Source organism: Festucalex cinctus, chromosome 14, assembly GCF_051991245.1.
Source record: "Festucalex cinctus isolate MCC-2025b chromosome 14, RoL_Fcin_1.0, whole genome shotgun sequence".
NCBI classification, from domain to species: Eukaryota; Metazoa; Chordata; class Actinopteri; order Syngnathiformes; family Syngnathidae; genus Festucalex; species Festucalex cinctus.
Genome location: NC_135424.1, coordinates 2,133,941 through 2,146,749, shown reverse-complemented (window position 1 = coordinate 2,146,749; position 12,809 = coordinate 2,133,941). Strand labels below are relative to the sequence as shown.

At 38.2% G+C, this 12,809-nt stretch overlaps 1 protein-coding gene and 1 long non-coding RNA gene across 2 annotated transcripts; one reads left to right on the top strand and one right to left on the bottom strand.

Annotated features, from left to right (window-relative positions):
* The first annotated feature begins 317 nt into the window (after positions 1–317).
* Positions 318–11,799, top strand: LOC144000850 (uncharacterized). The gene is made up of 4 exons (XR_013278292.1): positions 318–444; positions 2,528–2,627; positions 10,861–10,967; positions 11,061–11,799. It is a non-coding gene; the product is annotated as an uncharacterized LOC144000850 (long non-coding RNA).
* LOC144000848 (transmembrane protein 26-like) lies at positions 866–11,665 on the bottom strand. Its single transcript, XM_077494526.1, has 6 exons — positions 11,029–11,665; positions 9,190–9,286; positions 8,443–8,535; positions 5,768–5,967; positions 5,555–5,634; positions 866–2,020 (listed from the first exon to the last, which is right to left on the bottom strand). The coding sequence occupies exons 1-6, from the start codon at positions 11,223–11,225 to the stop codon at positions 1,725–1,727; spliced, it is 963 nt and encodes a 320-aa protein (XP_077350652.1). The 5' UTR covers positions 11,226–11,665; the 3' UTR covers positions 866–1,724.
* Positions 11,800–12,809: the final 1,010 nt, after the last annotated feature.

Genomic DNA, 12,809 nt, shown 5'->3' with positions numbered 1-12,809 from the left:
GTAGTATCTCTTTGCGGTTGCCTGGGCAACAAGTTTGAACGTTATGAAATTGCCCTTGACTACACGCGGACGTGTGTTTAAACACAATTTATCCCTTCTGTAATTTAATCTAATGAATATGAACTATAATGAATAGTTTCACTGCTAGCAAAGGTGCGAGGATAGCTACATTATGAGAATGCAGCTATCGTGGTGCATTCTGGGAAGTTTCCGATACATTAGGGATACTATTTATCGTTTTTAAATTACATTGAATCTTCAGTGCCAAATTGCCACATATCTCCTTCTTCTTTATGTTTAAGTAACTAAAAATAAAGGTCATTAACTATCAATATTATCCTTTGACTTCTGGTGGAATTTTGGCGGGTTTTTGAGGTCAGAGTTCAAAAGTCAAGGCTTTTGTCATTTGTGATAGTCGCCAACAGCATGAGCTTGCCAACTCTAGTATGTATCAACGTTTTTCCTATTTGTTAGCAACATTCTCAAGCTATTTTTGTGACCTGTGTAGTATGTATGATGTATTTATGTGCTAAAAAAATGAATTAATTTACTGTTCTAAATAAACTGTCAGGAGGTAATGATTCAATCACTAAAGAATGTTGAACAGATTACATCGGTAACGTGTTACGACCCGACCCGAATGGCCACAGTGAGGCGACATATGTCTGTTTTTGTACGGTGCTGACACTGTGTGACATGTCATATTTGGACGTATAAATACGAGGACATACTGTTGAGTCAAATAAATAAACAAACCAGGTGTCATGCTGGAAAGACAATGCAATTAATGAACTTATACTGCTTGTGCAAAACTAAAAATTTTTTAAGTGGAAAAAAAAAGCATACATAAATCAGGACAATGGTACAGATTCAATTTGGATTCTTATTCAAAGTAACATAAAAAACAACAACTAAAAACAACAATTAAACCTTATGTTATCAAACAATAATAGCACAAATAAGATGAAATTAATCAAATCCCTTGTTGAGGTACTCTTTTGTCCCCCTGCAGTTTACAGTACATGTATTCCTTGTCACTGTCAGGAGATTTATATATATTTTTTAATAACAGGCATAAAAATAACATTAATGCTTTAAAAGTGTGTTAGTGCCTAGCAAAAAAAACAAAAATGGAACAAACAGTCTGAGTCAGCATTAAATCAAATACTGTAATTACCCCATGTTTACAGTTGAGTACGTTCTGTTTCACCTTCCGAGCTGAGTTGAATCACTTCCTCCAATATCGTGATTCCATCAGCACTAAACCACAGACAAGACATTTTCCCATGTCTTCTGACCTTCACGCTCAGACTGCAAAAATCGTGTGATGGGACGTCTTATCTTATCTGAAGACTTATTTTTATTTTGTTTTTTTTGTTTTTTGTGCTGACACACTTTTGAAAGGATCCAGAAACTTCCAGACACCCCCCGTTTTCCTGTCCTGCTTCCTCTTTTCCTGCTTGTCTGCTGTTGTCTTCAGCCTTAACCTCCATTCAGGTTACTCCAGTCCAACCCTCTGTGAGAATTAATCAACTGTCCTGTGAGTTTAGCAACAGAAGGATCAAGCAAGGTCACTGAATGTGGCATCAAGTGTGGCTGAAAAGAGTACCCAATGAACTGACAATGCAAGAAGACAACGCAAAAGTATTATCGTCCAATCAATACACTTAATCATCAACTCAGCCTGGGTTTCCCTTTTGCCCCGGATGTTTGTTTCCACCCAATTATGGGATGGCGCTGCCCAGGCCAGTGCTGCCCGGAGAAGATCTGAAGTCCTGGCAGATGACGGCCAGCCTGTACACGTTCAAAATGACCACCAGGAAGTTCTTGATGGCGAAGAAGACCAGCATCTGGTGGAAGACGTCGAAGTAGGTCATGACGGTGAGCCGCACCATCAGGAAGGGGCCGTCCTGGATAAACAAGGCCTCCACGATGCCCCAAAGGTCCGTGCTGTGTTTGGTGAGGAGGGAAACCTCGCGTACGTCCTGCTCGTCCACCGAGTCGGATTTGGAGTTCACCACTGTCGGAAACGAGCAGGAAAAGTGTTTTTAAATGTTGATGTCTTTCCCCTTTGAAATGAATGGAAATGCCGTTAATCCACCCACCACCACCACCACCACACACACACAAAAAAAGTGGTGTTTTTAGTAGGGAAACTAGCACGCTAAAATATTATACATTAACATACAATAATTAAATAAATGAAATGCATAGAATGAAAATAAACAATTTTTGCTAGCCACATTTTTTTTTTGCATCAATTCAGTGGATATTACGTTGCTCCTTCTGGTGTGTGCACCTTGGCCACTAGAGGGCAGTATAATACACTCATAGTACTCATTCTTCGCACACTCAAAAAATTACTCATTGGATGAATATACATTTGGACATGTTTTATTTTTGAAGCTCCAACTCAAATTTAGTACTTCTGTGTAATATGATAATTGCGTTGGTCAAATTCGTCTTTATGAAAGTGACCATTTAAAGTACGCACTTAACTTTTACCATACCTATTTTTGGAACGTAGGAGGAAACAGGAGTACCTGATGAAAACCCACACAGGCACAGTGAACTATGAGGCAGACATGCAACCAGATGGACAACGTGCTGGGAGATCTGCCACAAGTGTGAGTTGTCTGCATGTCTCTCGTTGGTGTATTTGAACTCATTCACTGACAGCCATTTTGACTGAAGCAACCCCCTTCGCTCCCGGCTGTTTTACTGGATTTTGACTGATTTTGCAAGACCCACAGATTATTTTATTCTATTACTATAAAAACATGGAACCGAACAAAAGCAAGATTAGAGTCTCTTCGCTCATCAGGGGGAAAAAAAAGTATATTTCTATCTGTTTCCGTTTTGCAGCAATTAGCATTAGAATATAGTTTCATCATTATTCACAATTCTGTTTAAAACAGTGGGGAAAAGAGAATTTTACAACATGGCCCTGGTTGAGCTCTTATACTCTTCTGCCACCTACTAGCCGTTTTTGTAAGAACTAACATTGCTTCAAGCAGTCTATTCAGTTCAGAGGCTGCATCAAAGCCTTCTTTATGTCTAGCATAAAATAAAATAAACATTTAAAAAAATGTATAAATATGTCTTTGGGAGCATTGTAATATTTAAAAATAGAACTTATTTATACGTTTTTGGGTGTAAATGCGTTAATGCTGTAAAGGTCGCAGTGACTGGGTATATCCAATCTGAATATGTAAGGGTTAGGGTTAGATATGCGAGTCCATGAGCGTTCCCCCCCTATTCATGCTGACATGAAACTTAAAACTAATTGTGCCAGCAAAACAGCTCAATGGAGCCAGTTGAAGTGTGTTGTGTAAATTCCCTTTTTTTGTGTGTGTGTCTTTTCACATTTTACTCAGTTTGAATTAAATGATTTTTAATGGATGCTACATCAGATACCACCCATCATGTTCAAATCGTTATACCGCAAATATTAGATGTGTTTATTTATCCGCAAGTTGTTGACAAGAAAGTAGACACATGTAGACTTACACGTTATGCGCGGTATAGATTTTTTGCACCACGAAAACGACGGCCGGCTGGCACAAGTCGGACGTTTGAATATAAATAAAAGGATTCACCGCGCATCCAAAGATGAACGCGTGTTTATGAACACGTTGCACGTATATAGCAACATTTTCTGTGTTTACATGTTGTACAAACAGACCACACAAGGGCGCAGCCTGACAAATAGGAGGCAAGATAAACACAACACAATGAGAACCACAGTCGAGCACTACTGACCGTTTGGTTGAAGTGCTTTAAAAGCATCATGACGGTAAATATTAGGATGTACATTACTAAAAAAGATCTTCTCGATTGGGAACGTCACAAGGATGTTTAACGTTACCATCAGTTTTGTTAGTTTTTATTCTTTTAAATGTGATCTTTGAAGGAATAATTTACATGCTGTGTGCTAGTGTTTAGTTTTATTGGAAGAGAATTTATTGGAACTGTTGCAAATCTAAATTCTGAGGGAGAATTTGTCTCTCGAACAGGCCCAATATGTTCTTACTTTATCGATTCTAGTACGATGGTGGTCCTTCATTATTGAGTAAAGATGAATTCCCAATTTCTGATTATGAAAATCCTCTATCTCTACTTTTGGACTTTTTTTTTGGGATATATATTATCATTTCACTTTGTAATGTAGACAAATGACAACCAGCTGAAAAGTAAAAGTCTAACGCCTTCATTTTGTTTTAATGAACCAAGTGTTGACGTCTTTGGAATAGGAATTTGCTCCCATTGATGTATGGCAGATAGATTCAAAATCAACTTTTTCCTGCCCCAAAGAAAAGGTTGCTATTATGTCATCGGCAGTGGTGGGCGGTGACCACAGTTCCGTGGCTGGTGCAAACATTCAACTGCCGCTTTACGGCAATATGCCAACAAACACGAGTCGCGCGCCGCCTTGCAAACAGAGGCGCATACGGTGACGTATGGATGTTATATTGGTGACCTCATGACTTTGGTTCTCTGCCAGTGAGAAACCAAACTGTGCTCTAGAGATCCGCAAGTTGACTTCAAACTGAGGAGTGCCATTAACAGCAGTGCCCAAACATATATATTTAAAAAAAATAAATTGCTCATAATAAGAGTGAAAAGAAAAGAACACATCCATCTTTTCTGGTTCATTTACAGTAAAGTTACGTCATTTTACAATACGCATCCGTATTGAACTTAACAAAATAAAAGCATCAACGTTGTGCAAAGGAGTCACTGTAAAACTATTTATCAGTAATAAGTTAAATAACAGTGTGCATATATTTGTGGGAACTGGGGTCAAGTTGTATTTTGCAATTTTAAAAATGTGCAGAATTTCACAAGTTATTTCATGTTAAAAATTAAAGGGATACTTGACTCATTGAGCCATTTTCAGCAGTAAAAAGTTAATATGTCTATATGTGGTAACCTAATTATTTTTCATGTACAATTAATACCTTTAAAAAGTAATATTTCCACTTTCTGTCTAAACCCAAACCCAGAAAACAGGTGAGCCATGATTGGCCGTTACCTACTTCCTCAGCACAGGTGATGTCATCATCAGTCGACAGCAAGTAGAAAAATTACTTTTTAAAGGTATTAATTGTACATGAAAAATAATGAAGTTATCAAATTCATTCTGGCCAAAATATGAAATTTCACTGCTGAAAATTGTTCAATGTGCCAAGTATCCCTTTAATGCAGCTCTTAATATGAAAAGAAAAATACACCGAGCTGTCACCATTGTCTTACTTTTTTTTTTTTTTTTTTACAGTACATATTTTTAATTTTAAAACAATTTTATGACTTGTTATGAAATTACTGTATCAATGACAAAAAAAAAAAAATGCAACCATATTTCTATTAGGTTAACATTTCTTCCGACTGTTATGTTGTACATTTTATTGTAAATTTACATATAAATTAAGATATAAAATGTGCAGTTAATCGTGAGTTAATTATTGAATTTATGCGATTAATTGCGATTAAAAATTTTAATTGTCTGACGTCACTAATATTTTTTTTGCATTATGAATTTATTTGTACTCACCAGCCAAATGTAGAGGGAACTGCAACATGCTCCACGTCCACACGGCTAAGATGATATAGACCAACTGAGGACTGTTCTCTCTGGAAAACACAATATGCAGCTAGAAATAGTTCTTTTCGCACTCAGGTACCTATCGTTATTTACATTTGTCCTCATATTGATAAGCAGAGCTCAGCCTAAGCCCTCTGAGCAAACACGATAAGAGGCACCCACTTGACATCCGACAGCGTCTCGCTGGTGAATTCGAGGATGTCCGCCGCCGTACCGACGAAGATCAGAAGGAGCTGCGAGAGTTCGTCTCTGGTGACGCCGCCCCCCAGGGGCAGGAGCCACTTTCCCACGATGAGGAGAATGAGCAGGATCTGATGAAGAGCGAGGATCCACTCGTTGGAGCACAGCGCCTGGTTGATGTTCTGGAAAAGTCCAAAAAAAAAAGAAAAAAAAAGGTTGTTTCTCGTATTACGGAAGCGTATTGCATGCACTTGGAAAAAAAAAATCTCCTGTTTTTCTGACTAATTTTTTTGAGAGCATCGTTTTTTTTTTTGAGTATTTTTTTTCTTCTGTTTTTCTGAATATTTTTTTTCTGTTATAAAAATAAATCAGAAAAACAGGGGAAAAAATACTCAGAAAAACAGCACCGACTTCTGTTTTTCGGAGTAATTTTTATTTTTATTTTTTTTACCTCTGAACTCCAAGTGACTTGTTTCAGACCACTGACCTGTATATATGACTGGATAGCCGATAGCCCATACACGCTAGTACAAGCCGTTGAAGTCACAGGGTGGCCATCTTGTTCCTCCCACCTCGCGAGCAGACTACTGTATAAACTATACGGTATACGTACAGATGAGACATATGCAGCTCGTAGGTATTAGGCCGGAGGCGGGGTGGGTGTTTTGTTAAAAAAAAAATTGTTTTCCTTGTTAAAAAAAAAAAAAAAGTTACCACAACCCCCCCACCCCACCTCCGGCCTTATACTAACTGCCTATGAGCTGTATATGTCTCATCTGTACGTATAGTTTATACAGTAGTGTGCTCGCAACGTGGGAGTAACAAGATGGCCGCCCTGTGACTTCAACGGCTTGCACTTATGACAGAAAAAAATATTCAGTAAAACAGAAAAAAAATACTCAAAAAAACAAAGCTCCCCAAAAAAATTTGTCAGAAAAACAGGATTATTATTATTTTTTCTTCCAAGCGAATGCAATACGCTTCCGTAGTTTCTTGGTAAATGGACATCTGGATGTGTTTACACTTGGCTTGGACTGATGTAGCATGCAGCTAACCGGGCTGTTACAAGACTCTGCTGGATGTTATTGAAGCCTTCCCCCCACCCTGAATAGGAAACGCGACCAAGCATATGTTTTCTTTTTGGGGATAAAAAAGCTTTCTGAGGTGTATCCGTGACTCACGGGACACATGGGCGGAATGGCAATCTCACAATTACTTTTGAAATGTTCCAGTGTTGCATTATCAATTTTATTATCCGTGGTAATAAAACCGAACAGGCTACTAGTATCTGAATGGATTGCGTTTCTTTATGGTGTTCCCCAGGGATCACTTATAAGACCACTTTTATTCCCTTTAAACACATTTTTATGTGTAATTTCTCTTGGCGAATTGGCTGTCTTCATAAACAGTACCAAAAAAATCTTGTTTAGATTCAACATGCACCACGTTTAAAAGCATGTTCTTTTTTTTAATATTGCAGTAAAGTTGCGTTTCTGTCCACTACTGGCTTTAATTGCACCATTCAACTTTTCCTGACTTTTCCCAACGGATTCCGGCCAGTACTCCTGAGAAGGCTCTTTGTCAGCTCTTGCCTGAGACTTTTGAGACGTCTGCTGCTGCTCGCATGCATTACGTCAACACTCGCATCTTTGTGCAATGTTCCTCGCGTGTTTACTCGCCACACACTGCGAACCCAATTTGTTTGAGATTCGAAAACTTGAATGCAGCAAGAGCTCATGTCAAGTCAGTGTTGGGGTAATTAGCAATAGATTTAGCTATTTTTTTTTTCTCTCTCTCTCTTGACTTGGGAAAGATGATGTGTCAGCGTGTTGTTGACTGTCTCTGTAAGTCTGACACAAAGTTGGGGGTGGCAGTAGCTCAGTCGGGAAGGTCTTGGCAGTTGGCGCGCAGAATTTGGCTTCAGGAGCAAAAGGCGGCGGGTTCTGCTCTCAAGAAGTCCATCGTTGTGGTTTTATGGCTAAATGGACTTCAATTCTTTGAAATTTGACTTTTACAGCTTGTAAACATACACATATCTTTTTACCTTGGAGTCCGATGATCCAACCTTTATTGTACCCCTATTTCAGTCGGTGTAACCCAACAACAAACTTAAATTAACAGTTTCTGCATACGTTGACTGGTTGCTTAAGAAATGCAGTCGTCCGTTACGATTATTTCTCACAAACTGACCGTTTGGTTGAGACACCAAATTTGCTTATCCAGTAACCTAAAAGTGAAATTTAAGATTTCTTTTTAAATGTGGTGATAGCTTGTCACACGAAAACCTCAAATTTTTTGGAATTCACACAAATTCAACTGAAATGTCTTCTGATTGTCTAGTTTGAGACTAAATCAACAACTGCAGCTCATTGAGAATGTTCCTGGCCAGAATAAAAGAGATAAGAACATATGACCCCATTCCTAAAGACTTTACATTGGCTCCCAGTCAACTGCGGGACAGATTTGAAAAAATATGCTACTGGTCTAGAAATCACTGAATGGCTTAGGTCCGGAGTACATTAAAGAAATGCTGATGGAATATCAACCCAGTAGGATTCTGAGGTCAGCAGACTCGGGTCAATTAGTTGTTAGGCGGCAAAAAAAGTGTGGAGAATAAAAATCACAATAGTAATACACTAACGTGAAGTCATCTTTACCTCAAGGTAGTTCTGGTACGTGAGGTTTTCACCTGTGGTCTCGTTCAGGGTGATCACTCGTTTCACGTTCTCCCACGAGTCAAGCTTCTTGCACTGCAACAAACGCGCGGTTAGTTTATACCGTATTAATTAAAGGACATTTGATACCAAACAAAGTTAGCGATACGTTTATCAATGAGCAATGCAGCATTGCGCTATTTCCTGCCTGACAAACAATCTGTCACAAGACCGCCTTTCTGCCTGATGACTATTTTGTCACTTGTTGATTAAACCTCCGTTCTAAAGTGATGATAGTGATCTAAAAATCTGAATGTATTACAACAACAACATTGTGAGTTTGTGACATGTGGCTACCCGACAAGAATGACACATTTTGGCTCCTAATAATAACAGTAATAATCCGCCACTCCATTTTCTATACAACTTGTCTTCAATAACGTCATTGATCAATTTGATTAGATAGATCATTTCAGTATTCATCATTTATTACAACAATTTACTGTTTGCCATTTGAAATCCAACAGGTGAATTCAAAGATTTTCGGGGCAAAAAAACGAAATATATAATTGTGGGAATGCTTCAGCATACCAGACGTATGAAAGCGGCAGTCAAACAAAGTAATTAAATTGACGCTCGGGTGTCATTTGCCACTTTTTGCAGTTTCAACAACAGGTGAAGGACTAAACAAAAAAACAAAAAAGTATATACATCTTAAATGAAACGTGCCCATTGCTACTTGTTTTCTACCTGAGGGTCGCTGGCTTTGTCCTGCTGGTAGTGCAGCTCCAGGATCCAAATGGAGGGGATGATACTGATGAGAAAGAGAAAGATTGGAGGGGAAAACCTGAAAGTGAACATGAAAAACACACTCCATGAGAACACACAATGGGAACGAATGATGTCATTGCAAACAAACCTTCAGATTGTGCGGAGCTGCTTTCAAAGTTACTTTACGGAGCATCTCCTCACTTCCCGCTATACGCTTATGATTTATTCATACATTTCAAATACATCGCTTCACATTTAGCAGGACGCAATGCAGATGAAGCAATTTGAAAGTGTTCCTATAACCGACAATTGTGTACGTACATCCTGTCTGGTTGAGGGGGAAACGCTGAAGGAGAAAAGGTCCTCAAAAGCTTTCATCTCCTGTTTCGAATATTTTTGCTTACCTCATTCAGCTACATTTGAAGGTAAATCATGGGAGAGAACATCTATTATAGTATCCAAATATTTAATGTTTTCATTTTTTGAATGTTTACTCTACAAATAGACTGTTGGGATTCTTCCTGTATAAATGTTGATGTCAGAGGAAGGCACAACAGCTTGAAATGACTCCCTATAGTGATGTTTCCTCTCTTGATCTAAACCCAGCCATATTCTAATACGCTCCTTGTCTTCAATTTCTTATTGTGTGTCTGGGGGGTGCATACAACCGCAATCGATCTGATCGTACGGGGGGCGGGGCCTGGGAGTTTGATCTGTCAAGCACTTTGTGTTATAATTCTTGCATGAAAAGTGCTTTACAAATAAAAAAAAAAACTGCTTGATCAACTGAAAAAAAAAACATAAAATGATTTGTTTTTATAAACATGCTAGAACATAGCACCTCAAATTGAATCTTAGTTGCAATGAAATTTGTCATTGTGTGTCATTTTTGATCAAGCTAGAAAAGTGTTTAACAACACAGTATTTGATTGGAATGTAGTATTTTAACGAGAAAAGTAACTTTTGCTGCCTTTCAATGATATGCAGTTGTAGTGTAAGTATACTTGGCGTTAAAACCAGTTGGAACATTTTTTAAGTTCTCCACTATACCAACATACTATTATCATTCCCCATTTCGCTTAATTGAAGTTCACTGTTTATGTTGTCAGCTGACATGTTTTTTTCTAGCTTGGAAACATTTCAGGTGGTGGTCAGACAGTAACGACACTATCCTCTGTTTGAATTAGAATGAGAGAAGCTAGCGGTTGATGCCCATCAACATTGTCACAGCTTAGGAGCAAAGACAGGATTCTGATTTCAAAGTAATCAGAAAAATCTATTTTTGTTTTACATGTTGTGTACAAACATTCAGAAGAAAAATAGTCTATAGTTTTGTTCTTTTTTTAAAAAAATATATTTTTTTATTTTTAGTACTCACTATAGGGGGCTGGTTCACTCCCGAAAAAAATGAATACTTTTAATGTGTATGGAGAGGTGCTGTGGTATCAAAATGTACAAATCTGTGAAATTGATCTTGCCTGTCTGGGAGCTATGATCCTAGAATCGCCCCTGGCTATATAAGCCACATTTTGAGCTGTTTTTTTTTTTTTTTTTTTTTTTTTTTAAAAAGTTAAAATCCGTGATCATGTCCTGTTTCTCAAACATCATGCTTCCATGCGACTAAGCACAGCAATTCATCTGTTTTTGTAGATACCAGGACGTCTATTTAGGGCAGGCATTGGAGGGGACCACCCTGTCCTCATTGTCTTGATAAACAATAGCAGCAGCAAGTTAAAGTAGCCTTACGGAAGATTGAGGTGAGCCAAAAAAAAAAGTGTCTAAAAATGCACTTTTTTTCGCCCTCCCTTTCTTTGTTACCATTTGTAATCTTGTCCTTTCCTCCTCTTCAGCGTGACGATCATCTCCAGCAGAAGCGGCACGAAGAGCAGCGTGAGCAGCCAGAAGATGTTGTCCCCCTTCACCCACGTCACCCGCCACACGCCCGCCAGCGACACGAAGAGAAAAAGCGCCCTGGTCACGATGGCGCACGTAAACTTCAACACGCTCAGCATCATCTTTTTTTTTTTTTTTTTTTTTTTCTTCCCCTTCCCCCTCCTCGAGACGCCGGTAGGCTACAGTTACACACTCCTGACTGACAAACTGCACATGCAGGATGAACTTTGTGGCACTCGCACAAAAAAAAAAAAAAAAAAAAAGTGGGCTCAAATTTGAAGCTCCACCCCCGAGTGGGAGTGAGAATGGGGGCTGCTGCATGAAGCCAGTCTCGTTCGAATACATGACATGGCTTGCCTGGTTGATGTCGAGGATTATTCGGAGACAGCAGTTTGGGGACTGCGTTTGCAAAAAGTGCCGCGTCCACATGAGGGCGCCAAAGACCTCTGCATGATGCACACGTTACTTTCAATGTGCTGCTGCAGCTGTAATAGTGTTTGTTGTTTTAAATATCAAAGCTACTTTCACCATAGAGACTGACGGAAATAGAATAATGCAGTGTTCTACAAATATTTTACATCAAGTACCACTTAAAAAAAAATACTTTGCTCTCCATGTACCACAATCATGACCAACATTCAATGGATACTTGACTCATTTAGCCATTTTCAACAGTAAAAAGTTAATACTTTGTCACATGATAACTTCATTCTTTTTCATTTAAAAACCTTGAAAAACGCATTTTGCCAACTTGCTGCTGACTGAAAATGACATAAAATAGGACATTATTATTATCAACAGTGCGCAAACATAAATTAAGATTCAGTTACTGGTTTGGTCTGTAATGTGAGGAAATTAGGCAAAAAATAATAATAATTTGGATTTTTTTTTTTTTTGTTCAAAACAAAGTTAACCAGTCCGCTTTTATGGAGGACTGTAGGAAAATATTTAGCCTACTGTTGAGAAGCTGAAATTCTGAGCATTTGGACAATTTTTATTTTAAAAAATATATTCTAAACCTTTATTGATTATCAAAAATTATTGATAAGGGGGTTCATTTGTTGCATCTCTAAAAACAAGACTACTGAAAAGTACTTAAAGGGGAAGTCAAGTAAATAAATATTTACAATAATATTCTTTTTATCCATCTCAGGTGGCGGCCATTTTGCTGCTTGCCTTAACTGAAGATGACATCACAGTTGCTCAGGGCTCAGGTAACGACCAATCACGACTTACCTGTTTTAGGGTTTGGTCGTGTGATGGTTGTAAACTGAAAATTTTGGAAGTGACTTCCCCTTTGATATTACTCTAAGCAGCTGTAAAACATAAACACTGTTATTAAATATGAAAAAATACTTAAATAATTATTACATTAAAATGTATGGCGCAAAAAAGTTTTTTGTATTTTATTTTATTTTTTAAAGAATTTCTTAATAGTGACATGCAAATGAATTGTACAAAAAGTGAAATACAACTCAACTGTATTTAGGAAGTAATTCTCGTGCATACCACGAGAGGGAGCCCGCGATCCAGCAGGGGCACTCGTGCCGCACACTACAGCATGAAAATGATTTGATTGTGTTGCATGTTAAGTCATTTCCTCTTTTACACAACAGCACATGAAATAGATTGTGTGTGTGCCTTCACTTTCAATACTTTTATAAGATTGCATAAACCAATCAGCTCGTGCATTGTCTCAGCAGTCG